General features: G+C 39.8%; 1 protein-coding gene across 2 annotated transcripts in view; it reads right to left on the reverse strand.

The window, feature by feature from the left end:
* LDAH (lipid droplet associated hydrolase) overlaps window positions 1–1904 on the reverse strand; it is a 109187-nt gene extending 107283 nt beyond the window's left edge. Inside the window, exons 1-2 of one of the 2 annotated variants that reach the window (XM_031595903.2) lie at window positions 1729–1892; window positions 1217–1401 (exon numbers count right to left, since the gene is read on the reverse strand). Coding sequence is in view for 1 of the 2 variants with exons in the window: in XM_031595902.2 (XP_031451762.1) it covers window positions 1729–1762 (34 nt within the window). In the remaining variant the exon portion in view is untranslated. Of the gene's footprint in view, window positions 1–1216; window positions 1402–1728 lie in introns of both variants that reach the window. The other variant, XM_031595902.2, reaches the window with a different exon arrangement.
* Between the last annotated feature and the right edge of the window lie 22282 nt (window positions 1905–24186).

Consider the following 24186-nt stretch of genomic DNA (forward strand, 5'->3'; position numbering starts at 1 on the left):
AAAAAATTAAGTCTTGTCAACTTTATTGATAAACTCTTTGGCTTGACAGTCATGATGGAATTTATTTTTTTTTTTTTGTTAAATGATAAGCAATACACAATTTATTGTAATTGTAAATTATATGAAGGAAATAAACAGGTGATAACTCATCATTACCTTTTGGAATTTAAGAGTAAATATCAAATAAAAAATATAAATTAAGCAGAAAGGAAATTGAAAGAGAATGGAACTGCCTCCTTAATTAGTTTGGCATTTGAGCCACAAAACTTGATGCTGAGAACACCAGAGCTTCACATGGGTACAAGGTAAGAATGAGTTCATGGAGATGAAATCTAGAGGAAATTGAGGTCTTCAGTGCACCTGTGCTTTAAAGTTCCTGAACTGTAGGTTGTTGTAGGCTGAGTAAATCTTACAGGGTGGAGCCAGGTAAAGAAGGATATGCTCGGCTGTCACATCCATCTGCCTGGGGTATTGCCAAAGGCTCTTGAGAGATCACTGATTTCACATGCTTTTATGTAACCTTTGTAGTAATTCCATGATGGAAAAACATGTTAATAATCCTTAATGCCAGAACTTATCCAGACCTGTAAATGTGTGGCTGCTTCCTTCACGAGCATCTTAAGCAAGCTCCACGAGAAAACAGGGAACTATCAAAATCCTAATGGAAGGCCTCTAAGACACCCACAATCATAACCAGATGCTGCAAGAGAACCGTGCAAATGGACTTTCAGACCTTAATTGAGTATCACTGAGTCCCAGAGGGCCTGCAGCATACCACATCTCAGTGAATGAGGAGCTGCAGCATCTCAGCGGTTCAAGTCTTCTGAAGATACACCTTCAATACTATCCTTTTGTTGAAAAAAAAAAAACAAAAAACCAACAAAAAACTGCTTCATCACCTTTGCAAGCAGAGCAAATAGGTTAAGAGAAAGAAAGCTTCCAACAACTATCATGCCTCCATACTGCTTCCTTATTACCTCCATTTTCTCTCTGCACCTATTTCCACACCATCAGCTCCATGGCTCCCTGGCCCTGATGCTCCCCACCCACCTGGTGCTGGCACATCTCCACTACAACATCAGCCTTTGAGGTGTCACCTGGAGCCCGTGCTGATGCTCTGGAGCCACCCAGACGTGACTGAGGGTTCCTGGAGCAGGGCGTGGGGCTCTGCTCCTCCCAACCACCCGAGCAATTCTAATAAAAAACAACACCTCACCTTCAGCATTTCATCTGCTTTTCACTTTTAGGTACGTATAAATGTATTGTTCTCATTTACTGGCCATTCTATCCCTTAATAACCTGCCGCTTAGATAACGAGCATCACTCGGAGCTGCAAGAAACGTCCACAGAAGCACACACTGAGACACTAAGCCCTGCAAGCAGCGTTACTGCAACTATTTTCTGGAAAGAAAAAGAAACCAAGCTTAGGATTTGCTTCTCGAAGTTCCGTCGTGAGCTGAAGGAAAAACATAAAATAAAGGGAGCACGGGGATGCGTTATCGCTAACCAGCGCTTTTGGGCGGAACACGTTTGCAGGACAGGGCTTGGCCCCAGCGTTACGTAAGGGCGGGTGGTCCTCCCGCCCCGCCGGGCAGCAGGAGGGACGCGGGCTCCCACCCCTCCGTTACCGAGGCCGCCGCACAGCCCCAGGGCTCGGGCGGGCAGCTCGGCGGCCGCCCCCGCCCTAAATGAGAGCGGGCAGAGAAGGGAGGGGAGAGAGGCACGTACCTTCCCCTTTCGCCGGCTCCGCGACACCCAGCATAGCGGCGGCGAGCTGACGGCCCGACTCTGCTTCAGCCGGGCGGAAAAGGGCAGCCAGGCGGGCGCGGGAGCAGCGAGCGGAGGGCGGCGGAGCCGCTCCTTCCGCCTTGGGCCGCGCGGGGTGGGCTGAGGGCGGCTCGGCTCCGCCCGGCCGTGGGGCTGCCCGCCTCCTCGCAGCGCTCCGCCCCGCCGCGCCCGGCTCTCAGCCGCGACGTGCGGCCGTGTTTGGAAAGAGCGAGATAAAGCCGCGTGCTTGAAGCGCGGACGAGGGGAGGGGTAGAGCAAAGCCTGAGTGCGCCCTTCGGTGTGTTACATCTTGCATCTACAGCAGGAGTGCGGATAACGGCGTGAGCCTGGCTGCCCAGAATGCAAAAACGCATTAAAGCAGATTGAAAATACAAGATATTGAGCATCAGCTTGCAGAAAAGCCTAAAAAGTAGCCATAAACCTGTTCTCAAAGCACAAGAGTGCTGCTTCATTCCATCCCATAAGTTGTGAATGGGATTCGGGGCAGGTGAGGCCACGAAGGAAGGAATGGAACCCCTCGGAAAGTTGGAAGGGGCCTCTGGAGATCATAGAGTCATAGAATCATAGAATTGCTCAGGTTGGAAAAGACCTTAAAGATCATCGAGTCCAACCACAACCTAACCATACCACCCTAACTCTAACAAAGTCATGTCCCTGAGCACCACATCCAAATGGTTTTTAAACACATCCAGGAATGGTGACTCAGCCACCTCCCTGGGCAGCCTATTGCAGTGCTTAACAACCCTTTCTGTCAAGAAGTTTTTCCTGATAACCAACTTAAACTTCTCCTGGTGCAACTTGAGGCCGTTTCCCCTCGTCCTGTCACCAGTGAGAAGATCCCCAAGTCCAGCCCACTGCTCAGGCAGGCTTCCTACAGCAGGTTGCACATGTAGATACCCAAATGGGTCTTGAGTATCTCCAGAGAAGGAGACTTCACAACCTCCCCAGGCAGTCTGTGGCAGGGCTCCGTCACTTTGACAATAAAGAAGTTCTTTTGAATGTTCCTTTGGAACTTCTGCGTTCCGATTTGTGCTCTTTACTCCTTGTCCCATCACTGCACACTACCAAAAAGAGCCAGACCCCAACAATCTGACTCCTGGGCTTTAGATATTTATAAGCATTGATACGATCCCCTGTCACTCTTCTTCAGACTGAACAGTTCCAGGATCTCAGCCTTTCCTCACACGGAGGTACTCTGGGCCCTTAGTCATCTTTGTGGCTGTCCACTGGACACGTTTATCTAAGAGGACCACAGGGAGATCTTCGTGCTATTTTTTTTTTTTTTTTTCCTTGAGATCTACGTTGGAAGAGCTGTTTCTAATGGAAGCTGTGGTAGAAAGAAAGTAAAAAAAAATCCACTGTATAATATCTAAATGGTTGTAAGAGGAATCTGGACAATTGCGAACCAGTGAGGCTAATTCATATGTTAAATGAACTGATAAAAACACAGGCAAGAATGAGTGGAACAGGGATAAATCCGTTGCATCAGAGACAAGTCAACGGCATTTTTTATGAGTTGTTCCAAAAGTAATGCCCCCTATTTATTACCAAGGAAACTACAACAGATACAACAGCACAGTAACACAATTTGATAACACTATAGAGCAAATTCTCTGCTACTAAACATTGTTTTTCAACGTAGTCACCACCATTAGCTGTGCGTTTTCACCAATGATGAACAAGAGCTGCATACCATGCTAAAAAAAGTCTACACAAGCAGAGGTGACCCACTGTCGCTGTCACCACTGCTGAAATGCTCCACCCAACCACCCCACTGTGCTCACAGCCACTGTTTGTTTCTCCAGAAACGTTCAGCAAATGTCGATGAATGTCAGTGGGTGCCATTTTTTCCTCATGGAAGAATTCAGTGGCACACCTTCGCTTCATACTGGCTTCCATGTCAGACTCCATGCTGTCAGACTGCCCTTCTGCTGCCATCTGTCACACAGCAACAACACGTAATGGGATATTTTGGGAAGGTTCAGCCTCTGCTGCCACACCACCAACAGCTGCCTCTGACTGGCATTATTTTCAGAGCAGCTTTCAAACATCTCATTTAATGAATCCCTGGTGTTCTTTGGAGGATGACCACATTTGGACCAGGAATGGATGTGGAAAACCCGAAATATGTTTTGAGAGGAGCCTTCATTGAAGGCTCTTAAAAGGGCAAGCTGTCATGGGATAGAAGTTACGACCTTTGAAGAGATAAACTCCAGCCAGAAAGGTAGGATTAAATCACCATTTTTTCAACTGGGGTGGCATAGCAGGTAAGGTTGTACAGGGATTGTGCTAAAATAAGTCCTGTTCAGCATATCAAGAAATACTCCAGAAAAGGAGGTGAAGAGCAGAGTAGTAAAATTTGTTGTATGTATTGAATTACTGAAGTTAGTAAAAAATTATTTAACACTGCAGAAAGACCTCTGAATTCATTACTGATGGAGCAGTAAAATGATAGATGCATGCTGATGCATGAGATTGAAGTCCAAGTGCTTAGACAGAGTAGGCTCTAAATGAGTGGCTGCTGTTCCTGAGCCACCTGGGTGTCTCAACAGGTACTCAGTGAAATCTCAGTGTGATGTGCTCCATTGTGGTCAAAATTGAGTGAGATTTATTAACCATCAGGAAATGGGTCCCGCAATTCCATAAGCAACTATGATACACTCATATCTTGCATGAGGTCTGCAGTTCTAGCAGGTCCCATCCCTCAGAAAGGTTATAAAACACTACAGAAACTATAGATGTGATGATGTTTTTCAGACATGTGAAATTTTTCTGTATATGGAGCACTAAAAGAAACAGATGTCTGAAGATAAGCCGATCAGTACAGGAGGTAGGGGAAATGATGCCTGAAGCTATTATGTGTGAAACTGAATACAAACAGTGATTCCTTATTGCCTTTCTATTGCAGAATTTATGGTAGCAAGCTAAGCTTGCTAAGCTAAGCCATAAGAAGCAGAGTCCAAACAAAAATATTTTAATATATTCTTAGCTTCATTAGAAACATCACAGTTTCCAAAAGTTTACAGGGGTTTGCAAAAAGGTAAGGCAGATTTGTTGAAGGGAAATGCAGCAGGGGCTGTTGAGCTTAAAGCTGAAGAGTTCAGAGTCTTGAGTCTTCTGGAGGTTAGGGAGTCCCAGTGTTCTTCCCTTAGCATCAGTTGGTAGATGCTGTCAAAGACAGAGGGGACTTTTAACATGATCTAATAAAGTTTCCATATTCCTATTTACAACCAGCATTACTTTTTTTCTGAAATCCTCATCAAGCCCTGTAGGTCATTTCTCATTTTAGGACTCGGATTGTGTAATACGTGTTTAAATGATCCAAAGGCCATCCAGATGCTTGAGATATTGTTGATCAGAGTACATTTTGTTAAAGTGCTTATTGAACTTGATTGTCAGCAGCAAATAAGTTCATGGGTGTGTGTGTTACAGTGATTACATTTTATCTGAGCTGGAATTGATAACTTCCTGCAGCCAAGTTCCAGGTGAGTACTTTGCTTCACCTGGAAGAAGAGCAAGGTGACATTTATCCTGGTCTGTTTTGTATGGACTTTAAGAAGAACCAGAATTTCTCACTTTTGTTCTAGATTTTACTCATGAATTGCTCTTCTTGAAGAAACCATTTCAGTGTTTTGATATTCAAGTTCCCACTTAAAAATGTTAATAAACATAGTCCAAACTACAACGGTAAGTTGTAAATCCCCAAGATTGCTGGCTTTTTCTCCCTTCAAGAACATCAGCATTAGGCTTTTGCTCTGCTGTTAGTGATCTTATTGCTTGTGATGAGGATAGATGACAGAAAGGAGGAGGATGGCAATCGAGTGATCACTGGCAGCATGATCATGCCAAGTGGTAAATTGTGGATGTTATTTGCACAGGAGAAGTGTAAGCTATGGTTTTATGTGAAATTTGGTGTACAGTTTTTACAGTGCATGTGCTCAGTGACTTTTAATTTACTAAGTGAGACCATCAGGTTGCTTATTAGCATAAATTTTCATGATGGTTTCCCTGGAGGAATGGAATACATGAACAACTCTTTCACTCTGCTTGAATTGCAAGGGAGTGGCTTAAAGCATTCTCATCTGTATTTTCTTCAAATAGGGTTCTGTGATAGGCTTGCATTGCTTAAGACATTGCTAATATACATGATTATCCTTAGTGTTAATAATAATTATAGTAGTTGAGTATAAGGTAACTGTTCTTTGATGTGTTTTCTGACATATTTGTAATGTGTTCTTTTTGAACTAACAAATATGTATAATACACGAATTTTGTTTATTACAGACTTGTAGTTGGTTTGGGTGTTTTAATAGGTAGTGAACAGCAGAAGTAGAGGTTAATCGAAACAGTATCTTTGCTGAAAAATCAGTAATCTAATGGTGGATTGTAAGAGAAAAACAAAGCAGGTGGAGTGTCTATTTTGGGGGCAGCATGTTTTATCAGCTCATCATCTTGACTCATCACTGACCCAGTCACAATGTAGTCACTTGTGGCGTTAGACAATAAGTACTTTCATGGTTGAATTGATCTTCAAAGGTTCTTCACATATGGAGAAAAATTTCTTAACCCCTTAAGAGCATCTCCAACCGATGAACTTACTTCTTAAGCCAAATTTCTGTCTGTGATGTGGGAATGGAGGGTTTGCTGTCTACAGTGTTCAAACATCATTTGTTTGAATGTTTGGAGAAGCATTTTTAAGAGATCACGAATCGTTCTCTATTTCTGCAGGTATAATTTCTAACTGAAGGAGGAAAATGGTACAGTATGCATGAATACATGATTTATCTGGTAAATTATCAGTAAATATGAAAAAAATGTCTTTTTCAATATTTGTCAAAGAATATAAATGCAGTTACTCTTCTAGTATTCAATTCTTCTTTGGTGATTTGAGTGCAATGAAAAGGCATTTCTGGTCTCTGTTACTCCTCTTTAATGCACACACAGCAGGGAATATAATAAATTCAGGTGATAAGAGAGAAAGGTAATTTCATAAGAGTGACTTACATTCAGGATACAAGAATTTATAGTTATTATCTTTCCTATTCTCTATAAACACTGCTCTAGCAAAATGGAGAAACCTGACCATATAAGGAGGGTAAACAGTAGGCAGCAACATTGGATCCTCAATAGATTTTCAATGGAATTATTGGCTCTTGAAGAATTAAACACCTTAAATCTCTGTATAACCCAAATTTTAAAACTAGAATTATAAAGTGTGCATGAATCATATAAATACGTAAGTTGTTTATGGATATATATTCCATTCAGGTTGAGGGAGCTGTGTTTGTTCAGCCTAGAGAAGAGAAGGCTGCGGAGTGACCTCACTGCAGCCTTCCAGTACCTAAAGGGAGCCTATAAAAAAGAGGGGAGCCAACTCTTTACAAGGGTAGATAATGGCAGGACAAGGAGAAATGGTTTTAAGTTGAAGGAGGGAAGATTTAGGTTGGATGTCAGGGGAAAATTCTTTACAGAGAGAGTGGTGAGGTGCTGGAACAGCTGCCCAGAGATGTTTTGGGTGCCCCATACCTGGAGGTGTTCAAGGCCAGGTTGGATGGGGCCCTGGGCAGCCTGGTCTGGTATTAAATGTGGAGGTTGATGGCCCTGCATGTGGCAGGGGGGTTGGAACTTCATGGTCCTTGAGATCCCCTCCAACCATTCTGAGCCATTCTGTGATTCTGTGATTCCACACGCAACAGTTAAGCTGTTGTGTATGTGCTCTTTTTGTAAAGAGAATTTCTCAGAGGTATATAATGCTTGCTGTGGTTTTCAAGTTACGTATTTTTTATTACAGAGCAATTGAAAATGGATGTATTTTAAAAAGACATGTTAGAAATGGTGTCCTGGAGACAGCAAAATGCCTCAAAAAGTAGTTGTCTCTTGAGTTTCTGAAATAACTGAGAAAAGAGATTGAAAATAAACAAAGTTCTTCAGAAAATTAAGCTTTATAGGTGATGAATGTAAGAAAAGGGAACGGAAGGTAGGAAAAGCTTACTGTTCCACATTACTACAGAGAGAAATAATTGGCTCATTGTGTCCTTATGTGTGGGCACATGAGGACCCTGTGGTATGCCTTGAAGTGTTCACATCATAAATGGCAGCAATAATATTTTAGTATATATTCCTATATTATAAGGCTAAAAAAAAAAAAACAAAACAAAACCTAACAGCAAGCATTTTGAAGTAGAATTTAATTGGAGATTGTATATTTTTTATATAGTGTATACGGTATTGCTCTCATGTGATTCTTATTTTTAGTGTGTAAAGTCAGCATACGGCAAGCATAAAATTGAGCATGCGACTGGTCTTAAATGAAACAATGGGCCCAAAGCTTCCCAGCGTGCATCAAACTGCTTATGCAAACAGCCCCTTTGAAAACAGCGAGCTGAAAGTGACTCACATGCATGAATATTTTGCTAGATCAGGTTTGAATAAAATTAGTGTGTTTAAGGGCCAGTTTGACTCAGGGGTGTGAAGAGCGGTGATTTTGAATGATGAAAGCTTGGGGTGGTGTTTTATAAGGTCAGATCTTCCAATGTGTTTTGGGTGACTTTCCTGGTTGAGTTCTTACTGAGAAATGAAATGGGACCAATAAGTGCACCTGAGCACTGGGCCACTGCTTGTCAAAACCATTTAACACTTACCCTGTGCCCTGGCATTCTTTCAGCTTGTGAACACTTTTGTAAACAGTTCAGGGCACAGTTCAGAGTACACTATCCACCTAAAGTCATTCCAAATGCACAATACGAACAAGACTTGGCCAAACTTGTCTTCTTCACCTCACACAGTTTTCCAAAGCTGACCTAACAGGCTTTGAACCTCTGGCCATCACAGGCTCTTCTGATTCATAAATCCTGTTTCATGAAATGAAGAAATCGCAGTGCAGGGCTGCAACACAGTCTTTATATTTTTTCAGGCACTTATAAATGAAAAAAAAAAAAAAGCCAAAAACACTGTACAATATGGCAATGATACTTTATGGCCTTAGAGGTGCCACCAAGGTCCAGCATGACTAAAGCCAAGTATAGGAAGCATAGAACTGACGGGACTGTCACTTGACTCTTTAATGACTGCTATTTCATTCAGTTGCGAGGCATAGCCCCAAGCATGAGCATTTTATACAACCAGATACCAGGAAGGCCTCTATAAATGTTAGTGTTGAAACAAACAAGCCTGGAGTATTTTTGCTGGCAACAAACCCTAGGCGTGATGACATTCAAGCAGGTTTTAGAAGTTGGTAGTATCTCAAAGCACCACATAAATCTGCTGAAGGTAGGTTCTTCTGGCCAAGGTCCTGGAGGCCATCTGCTGGGTAGTTGTTTAGGAATGTAAACAACACAATAATTTCTATGACCTATATATTTAAGAGTGTTTTTCTAGTTCAGTTTAAAATACTTAATCCAAAGAAAGCACTATTAAAGGCCAATCAAAATATAAAATACACTTTACGTGTCGCCTGTTATGATAGCAAATCCTGTGCGGAAACAGAATGTGTTACCTTTGTTAAACTTGCCCCACAGGTGAGTGGAAATTAGAATTCAAAGATCAGATAGAAAAAAAAAAAGTGCATATACGTGGAGAGTATCATACAGAATTAGCTAAAACTGGATAAACACACCAAGTTACTAGTAAAGCTTGCTGAAAAGCTTTGGTTCTTGAAAGTACTCTTGAGCGTAAAATGTATTTCTAGTTAGCTCTTAATGCAGCTGTGTGTACTGGAACAACTCACACAGCAACTGCCTCAAATTTAATAGCTGCAAACTGTATTATGAAATAAAACATTGAATTTCATGAGAGTAGATTCCAGTTATTTGAGAGCTAGACAACTTTTTTCTCTTGCCTTCCCTTGTTGCTATCTAAAACTAACCTTGAAAACAGTAGGTCATGAATCACATCAGATTTTGGCCAAGAATCTTCATCAGAGATTTTATGATTTTAATAAAGGTGCAGATTTCAACTCAGGCATAGAATTTATTCTGTAGAAAAAAACACCTCTAGCCCTAAGCATTGCCTAAAGCCCATGAATTGCTTTTACATTTACTCTTTGCAGAGCAGTCAATTTTAGTCAGAACTGTTATTTATGGTTACCTGTATTCAGACACCCAGGAAGAAATCATAGACTGATATGCAGTGAGAGGGAGACAATGAAATCTAAAGTACTAGAAAGTGATAAACGTTACGAACGTCTTCCTTATTGCCACCGATGGGACCAACTACATCTCCCTTGTTAAAATTCTCATTGCTTCAGCCTTTTTAAAATACATGAAATTATTTTCTTCTACATAAACTTAAACAGGTTAAATTTCCTAAAAAGCTCTATGTGTTGTGTCTGTATCATTGATAACAGTGCATTATTCTTCATATTCTCATTAGAATTCCATTGGTGAAATATGATATAATACTGCAACAACTGCCTTTACATTTAATGATGTCTTATAATTTTCACTTAAAGTACATTTGTGTTACATGAAAGAAAATTTCAGGTGTTCTTTTTCACTTCTGTGACACTATTAAATTGATACAGTGATTTATGGGGCACAGAAGGTAATTTTGATTTTCTGTTTTCATTGCCTTATTTGAAAAGAGATGTAGTTCAATGACGAGCACCAAGTGAGACATCACAACAAGGAGAGGTCAATCAGTCTGCTCCTGAGTCTTGCGCAGATGGTGAATAGAGTGCATGGACAAGGATCTCTGAAGATTGCCTGGACCAGATTCCTGCTCCAAATAAGTTCAGCTACAGTAGGTTGCTCAGTGTTGTGTCCAACTGAGCTTTGATAAGCTCTGAGAACGGAGACTCTACAAGTTTTCTGGTCAACTTGTTCTAATGATTGGCCACTCTCACTGTAAATAAAATAAAATAAAATAGGATTTCCTGTATTTCCTTTTGTGCCCATTGCTTCTCATCGTGTTACCAAGCAGCACTGTCTCCATCTTCTTTACTGTCCCACGTTAGATGTTTATGCACATTGATAAGCTCCCTCTAAATTTTCTCCAGGCAGTATTGTCTGCAGACTTGCCAGGGGTGCACTCTGTCCCTCTGAGCAGGTCAGGAATGCAGAGGTTAAACAGTATTGGCCTCAGTGTCAACCCCTGGGTGCACTTCGAGCAACTTGCCTTCAGCTGAACACTGTGCCATTGGTCACAACCTTTTAAATCTAGCATCTCAACCAGCTTTCAGTCTGCTGCCTATTCATCATCTAGCTGGCGCTTCATCATTTTGTCTGTGAAGATGCTATGGGAGACAGTGTCAAAAGACTTTCTAAAGGAAATTTCCTTGCATTCAGGCTTTCGTCTGCAGAGGTCACAAAGCTGTTCTCGTTATTCTGCCAGCCTATGCTGCAGAAGGAAGCTTGGCTATTGACTATTATTTTGCTGTAGTTTCTGGCAGTTTCCCATTACAGGGTGCTTCAAATCTCCTTACGGTTTGCATGAATGTCTTTAGAATGACTCCTTCATTATTCGAAGATAAATTTCTCTTCTTTTTTTTTTCTTTTTTTTTTTTCCCCTTGGTGTTTCTGATCTCACAGGGCATCCCCTGTACAAAAGAAGAGAGGCTCATCCTGCATTATTTCTATGTTTTGTCATTTAGAAATAGTAGAGAAGCTTTTCCTGGGTGCATCCCTTAGGAATAGTGCCTGTGCACACATTTTTTGGAGATTCTCCATCTTGCTTTTTGGTGCATTACTCTTCCTTTTTCCTTGACAAAATTGTAGAAGATGGAGGCTTTCCTTCTGGCTTACAGATGGGCACATCTCTGATTTCTACTGGTTTTATCACCTAAGGCAGGTGTATTTAATACAATGGGGAAAGAGAGAGGAGTATGCCAGGGATCATGGTTGTTAAGCACTGCAATAGGCTCCCCAAGGAGGTGGTTGAGTCACTATCCCTGGATGTGTTTAAAAACCATTTGGATGTGGTGCTCAGGGACATCATTTAGCAGCAGGTTGTTAGAGTTAGGATAGTATGGTTTGCTTGTGATTGATTTTTAAGGTCTTTTCCAACCTGAGCAATTCTATGATTCTATGGTCTTTATTTCTTGCTGTGAGGTACTTGCCTATTTAAAAATGAGAAAAAGAAAAAGCAAATATGTAAGCTTTATTCTATGGCTTGTTGGTATCTGACTGCTAACAAACTCCTATTAATTTACAAGGTCTACTGAAATAATAAAAACAGAAAATTTCTATCAATTCTTTTTAGTTTGAAGGAACTTTCCATTATAGTCTTGGAGAATCTGTTCTTTGGGCTGCATGTAGTTCCTGTTTCCAAGACTATGATATTCTGAAGTAGCCCATAGGTAAGACCAGACTGGGACCAGACTGCCAGCTTTTTGCTCTTGTTGCATTTCTGCCATTCATGCTATTTGCAAAGTCACTGTAATCTAGATTTCGCTGCATAAACGTAGGCATCTCACACTGTTTGAGGTGTTCCTGTGTTTCTAAGACTTTTGCAGGGATCTGGCACACATAAAGCAGGACCTGCAATGCCTCTCATGACAGGAGCCGTGCACCCTAGGGCATCTCACTCAACCCTTTTTTACATATGTTTGTGCAGCAGAATCCTAGGCTGGCAATAAGCCATTGGGAAGGGAATCCCAGTAGAAAACATTGTGTTATCAACTGAAATAAAAGAGCCTCTAGAATGTGAATCAGTGTTTCTGGATTGGCCAATATGTTCAAGTTGCTGCAACTGAAAGAGGGCAGAAAACACACATGTACATGCCTCGTCCTGCCTGCTGGCACTGACACACAGAGAACGGGAGTGCATATATGTGGGTTTGCTCTTTTTTTTTTTTTTTTGGAAGACTGCAGAAAGGACTTTAATAAAATTATGTAAGGCATAGGAAAGAAATAAAAAAGGCTGCATGTTTAATGAGGAAAACATGCAGTTCCATTTACAAGCTGGGAAGGACTCACTGGGTTGTGCTTCCGACAAGAAGCATTTTCTTACATCTGATGTATTTTTAGTAGTTCTTCATAGTCTGTATGAAAAGAGAGACGTTCTTGCACTGCATCTGAAAGTGTTAAGCAGCCTCAGCCCTGGTTCAGCCTGCAGAGCAGCTGGGGGCATTGCAGTAATGCAAGTGCCGAAATTTCTCTGCTAATTCCTGGGCAGGCGCTCTGTGATCCTCTGGGAAGATGTCTTGACAGCTTGCTTCGTTGTTGAAAGCTTTGCTGAAAGGAATTTCCTGCCTGAGATTTCCGAGGTCCTTTGGAAGTGCTGCACTGGGGTGCTCACTCCTCATCAGGAGGTGGCTGCGGTGAAGCAAGGCTTGCTTCTCCTTACTGCTCTTCCTATAAAAAGCAGGGACATCGGTCACTTCTTTCTTCAGGCTCAGAAGTCAGTGGCTTAAGATCTGATAATCTTGTGTTGGATTTTTCAACCTGTCCCTCTTCCCTTGGATTTTTATTATGCTGTCTGTATAATTTACTCAGAATAAGCATGTTCAAGAATTCGCTATCAGCTTTTTTGACAACATATTTCTCAAGACCTCACAGGCAACACTGTGCCATTTGCCAAAAAATTAGCATAAGATGAAATGAAATGCTGGTGTATGGCTGGAAGAAGCCCAAGTGAGTGCAGTGTGTAAATAATGAGCAGGCGTTCAGCTTCTGCCCTGTACTAAAGGTATTTCCTTTGCTACAAAAAGATCTTTATTGTTTGAATATCTCACACCACTCTTTTAAAGATTGCCACAGCCTCCACTCCCTAGAACTTCTTCATTTCTCAAGTAAAGTAGAAAAAAAAAGTGTGCTTACATTGATGAAAAATGGCAAAGAAAATTGGAAATGATAAAAATTAACTCAACTGGATAGAAACATTTTTGAATACCCTTTGTCATTAAATTGAAACAGTGAGCAAACAACCAAATCTCTCACCACTTCAAATCTAGCTACAGTTCTATTTTAAGCACACGGCCCTATTACTGATGAATCTTTAATGTATTTATCTTCACGGTATCCCTGTGAATGTAGAAATTGATATTCTCACAAGTGGAACATAGCTTGTGCTAAGTATTGAAAAACCTTCAAAACTAGCCTGATGTAGAAAAGCCCAGCTTTTTATATGCAGCTTGGTTCCTCCCTGAGTTCTCAAAGATATATTTGATTTATTTATGAAAATCAAAACTCTATGATATTTCCAGAAATAGAACAGTCTCTGGGTTCACTTTGTCATGAGTTAGTTAACTGCCACCCAATGCAAAACAGTGCTGTGAACCAATTCTTCTATCTAGGAGTGAATGGAATTTCACAGAATGAAGCTTTTCCTGGTTTGGGGGACATGTTGATTCTAATTTGAGGCTGAAAGCCTCTTCCCAACCTACCACGCTCTATGGGGACAGAATCTGTGTCTTGCTTGACTGCAGCTGAACTCTTACCTCTTTCCTTATCTGTGCTTTTCTATCAGATGATGGCAAATTAGCCAACTGCAATCTCTTATTTGTTCAGTTAACCTCTGCACAGCCAGATGTCAGCTGCAGGAGCAAAAGAATATGATTTAGATTGAGTTTTGTTTCAGCTTGCAGGTACCGTGCATGAGCAAGCTTTGAATCAACGCTGCGAGCATCTGATTGCCTATGCTGAAATCCTCATTTTAGATTCTCAGAAGAGAAATTAGCGAAATAAGGGGGTTCAGGATGGTTTGAGGGAGTCTTCTGCTCTGAGGTTACCTTTCCTTCTACGCTTCTGCTTAGAAAATTGTAATTAAGCTTTAATATTCTGGATACATTTTTTAAAGTGTAGTCTGTGTTGATATTATTTGTCTAATGAATGAAACAGCCGCCACCTGCATTTAATTTATCCTCTGACATGTCTTTCCTGCCTTGATCTAGAATTCTTCAGAACACACAAAAAAATTACTGTTGGACAGTAAAAAAAAAAAAAATTGCTGCTTGGACTTTGCTGGCTAGCTCCAGTTTGATTCTTGTGGGCCTCTGAGAGCCTAAACAGATAGCATGCACTCAGCATGGTTTTATAACTAATTGCTAACTTTCCTAGAGCACTTTGAAGAGAAAAAGTGCAGTCCACGTGTTAATTATTATTAAGGACCTGGCTTTGAACATCATGTTCTGAAAGGAGAAATGTTTAGTGAGCCCTCACCAAATCATAGCATTATAAATGTATTTCATTAAGAGATCATTAAGACATTAAAAGAGATCATTATTAATCTATACATGATCTAAGCTTGGCAAACCTCTGTAATCCAGACTCATTATATTAGCACGAGTGCCTTTCCGGCCAAAAACATGCTGAGATTTTGCATGGTAGCATTTCAATTTATCAACGATATTACAGATGAAATAAAAACTCTGATTTTTGGAAAATCTCCCCTTCCAGCACCATTACTTTTTCCTGGGCTTGATACAGTGCAGTTGTTGTTTCTGGCATTAATGCCTTTCAGGTTCAGCACTGCACACATTATTTGAATTGAGTAGTCTTATACATGAAGTGCAAAAGATCTTCAGCAGGCTCTATCCAGGGGTTGCTTGGATATGCATCAGTTGATTTTGTGGGAGAAAAAAATCCCTCTGGTAAATAGGAGTTACACATTTCTTTGATAATGTGTTCTAGGGAAGCTGCTAATTTTTCTAGAGTACTAATTGTGATGTGTAGCACAATGAATAGACTGTTGAAAATCATGGTGATTTTGTTAAAGTATGATGGAAAGAAAATTCACCAAGATTAAATGATAAACTCCAGTGTGAGAAATCCTCAAAGAAATCTACTAAGAAAATCCAAAAAACTTAAGAGGCGCCTTCTCAGTTCCCCTTCAAGCTTTTATTTGCAATTTGTAAGTGCACGCTCATTTCTTAATATTGGTTAGAGCTTTTCTGCTTTGAGAACTACAAATGCAGCCAGCTGCTGGCATGTGAAGAATCCCAATTTTCTACTTATTACATTTAATTATTCCAAAACGCATTGAATAAAAGGAAATATTTTTGTAAAATGTGAAAGCAATTTTGCAAAACAAATTTGAATCCTTCCAGACGTGACCATGAAATTTCTGGGGTAATTTGATGTACTGTAATAAAGTGGTAACAGATATTAACAAATATGGGAAATGAGTATAAGAGAAAATGTGTTCATTTAGTAGAATGATTGAGGAGCCCCATAAATCTTTTACATGTAATCGCACCATGTAGTAACATTACTATCATCATATGAGTATTCCTGCTTATGAATTCCAAAGTATTTCACCAAAATCTTCCAGTCTGGACAGTGTATTTATTGTTACATTTAGTCAGAAGAATGCAGAAGATTTTCTGGAGACCTACACTTACAGAGTCTCAATTACTAGGCAGTTTTATTGTCATCACTTAATATACCAAAGGACCGAAATACATGGATGAGCTGGACTGGATTTTACAACACTTAAAATTGTCTAGTTCTAGGTATCTCGTAAAAATCGAGTGGTTTTAATAATGACTTCCTTTAAGCTTTTGGTAACTGAGTTCTGGTTAATTTGCTGGATTGGAAAATAATTTCTTTCCGGTTACAGAAATGAGAACTTAATATTAGATGAACTTTTTGTGATGCCACGTCAACGTTCCTGATGGGATTCAGATGCAGGCATCTAAATTCAGATGTCTACAGCATAGGTATCTATGTATATCTACATATCTCAGGTTGGATATTGGGAAAAATTTCTTCTCAGAAGGAGTGGCGATGTGTTGGAACAGGCTGCTCTGATAGGTGGTGGAGTCACCACCACAGGTGGTGCTCAAGAAGCATGGAGATGTGGTGCTGAGGGACGTGAAGCTATCAGTGGGCATGGTAGGGATGGGTTGGCAGTTGTAGTAATGGCCTTAGTGGTCTATCCAACCTTAATGATTCAATGATTCTATAGGGCCTAGGTATTTAAACAAAATGTAGAGGCTTGACTCATTTGTCCATAATCAGATGTGTGCTGTCACCTGAGATGCATTTAGGCATTTGAGGTAGTTATCTTAAATGATGCTGGAAAATACGACACGGAATCTGTGGGAGCTCCTTGGCTTTCCAGGGAGGTGGCTGCAGCCAGGGAGAATGCCTGGAACATTTTAAATGGAGCCTGGACATGAGCAGCTAACCACTGAGGTAGATGAGTCTGCACTGGGCTGCAGTGACTCTTTGGAGTTGATCTCACTGGCTACACTGGGAGCTTGGACATCTCAGTCACTTTATGTGGTGACACTTAAGTTATCTGAATCAGAATCCCAATGCTTGGGCTCTGTTCATCCACCTAGAAATTGTGTATATTACTATTTGAGATGCTGTAGATTATCTGAGTCATCTACTTTAGGATGTAGACTGCAGGGAAAGCACGTGCTTTATTCAAGCAGTATCTACATGCTAGACAGTAAATTCTGTTTCACCTTAAATGACATGAGCAGCTTACGTATACACAACTGAATCCAGCGTCTTCTACTTGTGGTAAAGATGAATCTTTCCTCCAAACCTGAGCAGTGGGAAAGGTTACTTCTGAGTGAGTGGTGAAGAGTCCGTAGTACAGACAGAAATGTCTGTGTCCATCAAGAGAGCAAATCACAATGAATACCTGCTAGACCGAGGCGGTTAGTTTGGCAGCTGTGGAATTTCACTGTTTCTCCAGTAGGATAACATCTGTCAACTACAGAATTTGGTATCTGTGCTGAAGTTTTGCAATACAAAAAAGTATCCACTAGAGGCTCTAGTGGTACCAGCCAAGTGAATTGAGTCCTGTTTGCAAAGGTGACATAGCACTTTTAGGTTCAGTTTTTGTCTGTGCTACGCAGTGCTGTGTTAGAGATTCTTGAGTTGTTTCCAAAGAAGCTGGCAGCCTGTACAGCACAGCAGTTTTGAAAAGTGATACCCTGGGTCTTGTGGCTCAAACCAGACAGATTTTGACAAATACTTTACAGTACGGAAGGTTAACAACTAAAAAAGATAAATATTTTCTGTAGAATGTCATGTGAGAACTTTAGTGATAACTACACAATAAATACTGGGAAATTGATAACTCTTTTTATTTTAACATCTGGGTTGTGAAGGATAATGCAAATGTGATCAATTCTGTTGTTAAAGCTATCTTAAATTGATGCAGCGTTAGGATTTTCGACCAGAAGCGAGAAGCTTTGTCCTGCCCGTGTCCTCAGAAGATGACCTGCTCAGTCAGTTGAACATGTCAGACCAGTTGTGGCTGCACTTTCTGGTTGTCGCAAAGTGACTGTTTGACCCATTTATTCCAATCACATCTGTTGAGTCACAGTTCAGTGTTCCAGAGCACACTCTCAGGTTGGGTATCAGATAACAGTCTCATATAGTGTACATTACCTTAATCTTTCTTGTTATCTCATCCTCTCTGCCTGCTTTTCCACATTTTTTGTGGTTTTGAATCTATGTTTGTTTTCACTGTTCAAAGATTATCTTTACAAGACACAATCTGTAATTATATATACACATTATTTCCTTTACCATTTGCTTATGACTGATACTTGAACTTTATGTTTCTTTGCTGCAGTATATAAATTAAGTAAAGAGTAACTTTAAAAACTTACCTGGTTTATAAGTTTTTATCACCCAGAACAAAGCCCAAGAGTGCTTAGCTATGATATTAAAACCTAGTTGCGGTTGAATTCAGATCTCCTTTGTCAGCACTCACTTAGATTTTAATATATAAAGGCACCACACATCAACCAATGGAGAATTGGTACTTTCATTTCACAGTTATGTGCTGAAGAAATAGAACTGACAGGACTGGAAATCCATCTCTTGGCCTAAGAAAGTATGTTATCACCAAGTTCTCTGGCAGTTTGAGGGAGAAGGAGGAAATGAGATGGTTCACACTTTACCTCTTCCAGTGAAGCTAAAAATGTACACATGCGAATGAGAAAGCGGGGAGGATAGGAGGCATGAGGAAGCTTGACTTCGTGGTTTGCTCAGTATTTTCTGCAGAGGAGTATAGGAACTGGTCTTGTGTTATCTGATGCCTGTCTAATGGAAAACATTGGCAATCCTAGGGTCAGTGGCTAACATTACAGCTGGGTGCTCTTTTCTTGCTGTACTGAGTTTCCTATCTGTCTCTTAGAGCTGCTTCGATTTTATAGCTGTATCATGAGAGAGATCAGCGAGGATCTAATTAAATTGAGAGAGGATCTAATTAAGCTGAGAGCTAATTAAACTGAAGGACAACTACATTTATACAAGTCACGACTAAACTTAGGTTAGGCATTAGAAAGAGACTCATGGCCTTTGCAAGAGTTAGGAATACAAGGAATACAAAGCAGTCTCCAACTTTGCAAGTAGTTGGGGCAAATAAATCTTTCTAATATGGATATTAGAAAGCTTATGGAAGTAATTTATGATGTACATCTTTTATCAGCAAGTAGCTGGATGGGGTTGCACAGGTTGTCCTTTTAGCCCTGAAGTTTCAAGAAGTGTAATATAAGTTCATGAAGTGGTCTGCAGTATTGTTTGTTAATAGAACTTGAAATTCTTATGTATAATTTGGTAATAAACGGCTATTTGATAATTAAAGGATAAGCTATGAATGATGATGAATTATCCTGAATTCAAAGAAAATGTCAGAAAAGTCTTGCAAAAGGCAGAAAAACTTTATTGCTACCATCCCTTGAATGTCTGTTATCTGTCAAGATCCTACAGACTGATCCCAACAGAAGGAAGGATGTAACAATAACTGCTTTCCTGCAAGAAGTGATAATTACTGAAGGTTAAATCAAGACTGGATTTTTCAGATGAATAAAGTTCTGCTAAAATCCAGTGCTGATCTCTTCAAAAGTATTCACCCTGAAGTTTTGTATGTTGAAAGATCATTATGGTCCCTGATTTAATTACATTTAGTTTAAAAGTAGAAAAATAAATTTTAAAACTAAAATAAATTATTATGCAGCAAACTTTTGTTTACAGCATGACATTTTTATTTCTCATCCTCTCATGGTGTCATCTAAAAAAATAATAGCTGTATTCTGTCTTCTTTTATCTAGATCATTAATGAAAGCATACACTGCGGTGCTACTCACGTGCTTAGGATTAATTGGTCACATAAATGTTTGCAGGACAGATTCCTCTGTGGTACATCAGTCTCAGAGGTTTTGGCAATTTTGTACTTTTTTTTAAGCAATTGAGGCTTTTGGGTTTTTTAATAAAGTCATAAATTGCAAAACAGGCTTTTTGAACATTTCTGATATTCCCTTGTTCTGACCCATTTGAAAGACTATATAAATCTTATCTGCAAAGTTTGGAATTTCCCATTAATAATAATGAAGAAGGAGAAAAGAACAATAAATTGTTCAAGAAGAGCCTGGAATTTTTCACTGCAAGTTGTCCAATAGAGTAGAGAACTGAACAAAGATATAAACATCAAACAAATGAAACTTTGATTGTCATTTATGAGGAGAAAACATCTGTAATGGATATAACAAGCAATCTCAAATCTTAATATTCAGACTTTAATGAGTAAACAGATATTTCACCATCTTGTAAAACAATAGTATTATGAGCTCAGTCTGGTTAGAACTTCTCTGGTGCTTAAAGACAGGCTTAAGTGTTTTTCTGGATCAGGCCAGACTGGTCAGTGCTCTGCCAGATTAATTCTTGGAAGAGTATACAGAAAAATAGCAAGAAAACTTCCCATGGATAGCAAGAAATCCAAAACAGTGACCAGTCTTAATCTGCATTAACAGTAGGGTAAGCCAAGTTCTTGAAGAGAATGATTTGAAATACAGAGCATCAAAGAAAAGATGGATTTTGTCCTGTTTGTTGGTGGTGGTGGTGGTGGTGCTTTTTTAATGGCAACGTGTTGCTCCTTTGTGTCACTTGAGTGGATTTCAGACAAAAGGAGGATGCTACAACTTTTTCTTTTGTTTTTTTTTTTGCATAAAAAAGCACTCCTGGTCTTGAAATCCCACCTCCATTTGCATGAGTGAGCTCACTTTTGGTTGAGTCTCTGGGAAATAGTAACATAAAGAAAATCACACTTTCTGTCCTATAAGAAAGAGTACAAAAAGCGCTGAGATACATAGAAATAACTCTAGATGTATGGAAACAGTTCAGAATAGGAAGAACTCTGAAATAAGTTGCCTGACTTGCTATCTTGGTAATACCTCTTCCTAGTAAGGAATCTGTATATATTATTCGTATTGCAGTGTTTTCATGAAAATGCTTGTCAGATTACAGTTTCTGTATTATGTCCTCCTTCCCTTCTTCTCACAGAGTGGGAAAATTGCTAGTTCTGTGTTCTAATTTGATGCTGATATCCTTTACCTTAAAAACTCTTTACTTTCTGCTCCCCTCCCACTTTTCTGAGATCACTGAAGTCCCTGCAGCTTGTTGTACAATGGATCCTCAGTTAAGTAGTTGGTGACACTTCTAGACCCTTTCTACTTCTACTATTCATCATCCATCAGTTATCCTTGAATTAGTCAAGAATATTGACTAATATAGATACTTAAGTATCCAGCCAGCTTCTGGTTGGTTTGGCTGTCTGGGCTGGAGTAAACTTCCTCCATAGCAGCCCATATAGTGCTGTGTGTTGTGGCTGAAACTGTGTTGATAACACACTAATATTATGGCTGTTGCTAAAGAGGACTTATACAACTTAAGGCTTTCTCCCCAGCACACCTGTCCCAGAAAGCTGGGGAGATATTGCTAGGACACCTGACCTCAACTGACCAAAGGGATGTTCAGTGACACATGATGTGCTCAGCAGTAGAGGCTTGGAAAAGAAATAGGAAGCAGGGAGATTTGGAGTTACAGTGTTTGTCTCCCCAGGTAATCATTACATATCCTGAAGCTTCCTGGGAAGTGGCTGGACATCTGCCTGCAAATGGGAAGCAATGAGTGAATTTCATTTTTTTGAGTTGCTTGTGGGTGCAGCTTTTGCTTTCCCTATTGAACTTTATTATCACAGGTCTTCTCACTTTCCTTCTGCTCTCTCCCCATTGGATGGGAGAGGAGAGGGAGCGAGAGGGTGGGTGTTTGGCTGCTGGTCAGCCCACTGCACCGGCTAATTAAGTGCTCAAATTAGGTAAGAACCGTTCTATTGTACAATCTTGGAAATTTATCTGTTGGATTGTTCCTAAAAATATCATTCACTATGAAGTGCATAAAATCTTACATTTCTTGATTCATTTTATCATTCCTTTATTCTATAATGTTTAAATCTCTTGCATGTTTCCAGATCTGTAGGAGAAAGTTGTGTTGGCAAAATCACAGCAATGTTAGGCACCAGACTCAGTCACATATTTCATGTTTTCAGAGTTCTTTCACTACCTATGGTATATCTGAGGACCTTGTCAGTTTGTATCCAATTTTACACATTTTTGTACTCTCTGGATAGACTTCGGCCTATTTTTCAAAAAGAGAGAGATGATCTTGCTTTTGAAGTCTGGTAACACTGTTAGAAAAATCAGCTATTAAAGGATAGGAGGCAGAGCATCTGCTATCATGGGGTTTTGGTTCACACGTTGAGGTATTGAGGTATACTTTGATATTATCAGAAAGCAAATAATCCTGATGGCATGAACAATCTGCTCTAATTTGGTAAGTCTGGATCTTTAAAGCTGATCCAGACTTACCAAAGCAGAGATGGTAGAAGTGAAGTGTGTGTAACCTGTGTTATGATGCATTTACTCAGCTCTGAATATTGCAGTGATTACTTGTCAAGATAATGAATATCAATACATGCAGATAGATAATCATCTATTACTTAGTGTAATCTATATAGGCTTGAAGAAAATTTGCACTGAGAAGTCAAAAATAATGGAAAAGCCTACAATCTGTGACTTCAGTGATTTCACTGATTTCTAGAAAAGCCAAATATTAGTGATTTTTTGTACAGGATTATAGAAGGGACTGAAATTATTAACTTGTTTAAGTACAGAAATAGATTATCTAGCTGTGTCTGTTCAGTTGTTGTAGGCAACCATTGGTAATCAAGAAAACTTTGATAGTAAAACTTCGTGAACAAAGATACGATCCTGATCTCAGTGAAATCAGTGATTTATAAATATAAATAATTTAAATATGGTGAGAGTTTAGTTTCAGAGAAACACAAGCAAATCTTCCTTTTGGCAATCAACTCTGGATCAGGCACAACTCTTACTGTTAATTCTTTGGACTAGAATTTTGTGATACAACTGAACATAACATCGCCTTGCCATATTTTGGTCTGCCAACCTTATCATAGTTTGGCACATGTATGGAGCTTGTTAGATGAATGGTTCAAAAATTCTGGAAGCTTTATCTTACTTTCTTTGTAGTGTTGTTGGCAGTATATCCCACTGAAACTTCCATGAGAGTTCACTTCCATAATTCTGTAATAAAAAGAATATGCCTTTTAATGATAGTTGACAGAACTAGTGGAGGCTACCAGCTCTAAAGGGGCTGCAGATACTGAAGGTCAGCTTCACTTACTTTGAAAATAACTTCTTGACCAAATCTACTGACAGTGATTTAGGGAAAAAATATGAAGGCACAACCTTGTACACAATTCTGGCCAATGTTTTGTCTATCTAAAAAACATCTCATACCCAAAGGATGTAAATACTACTTCTTGTCATAACCTTCTTTTTATTCAGTTTCAAGATGACTTGTAACTGTGTTTGCCTTTTTTTTCCCCTGTATTTTCTCAGACAGAATAAATTTGAAATAGTACAGTGCAGTGAAGAAGGAACAAAAATGTTGAAGTTGTCTCTTTATTCAGTAAAAGCATCATAAACATCATGGGGCATCACCTTATTACTCTGTCTCATCTCTGCTCTTGAAGAGCCACTTCCAGGAGTGAGCTAATCTCTTGTGACACAGTTCAGCTCAACATGTAGATCTATTTCAGCTGTCCACATGCCCTTCAATTGACACCTCAGATGGGCATAGAGCTCCTTTAGCTCCTGCAGTGCCATGTGGCCATCTCAGGGAATAAAATTGAACCCTAACAGCCTGCAAACTATTACGGGACGTAGCAATAGCTGAAGTTCTAGCACTGCAAAACAGCATCCTTTCTGTGCAGTGTAAATACTGGGGAATAACATGAAGGATAAATTAATCCTCCTTAATGTGAAGGTTAGAGTTCAGCTTTTAATTCAGAATCATATGTCAGATTCAGAGCCTAAGATAAACATGTGTTGATATTTGCACATACGCATATGACCTTCCCTGGCAATTAGTGAAGATGTAGGTAAGTATTCAGTCATCTGAGCATATTGTCTATGCCTGAGATACCTGTGTGGAGCAGTGTACGATGTTCAATACATCCATCTGGAAATCAGACAGGGTATCACGAGATATTTCACATATCATGGAACTCCTTTGTATTAGGTACTGAATTGAGCTATAGAGCTAGTTGAGACAAGTTACACTGTTAGTTGCTATGAACACATTATTTAGCACAAAAGATGTTGTTATAGCAGTTATTATAGCAGTTGTT

This window comes from Phasianus colchicus, chromosome 2 (genome assembly GCF_987193195.1).
Source record: "Phasianus colchicus chromosome 2, bPhaCol1.hap1.1, whole genome shotgun sequence".
NCBI lineage: Eukaryota > Metazoa > Chordata > Aves > Galliformes > Phasianidae > Phasianus > Phasianus colchicus.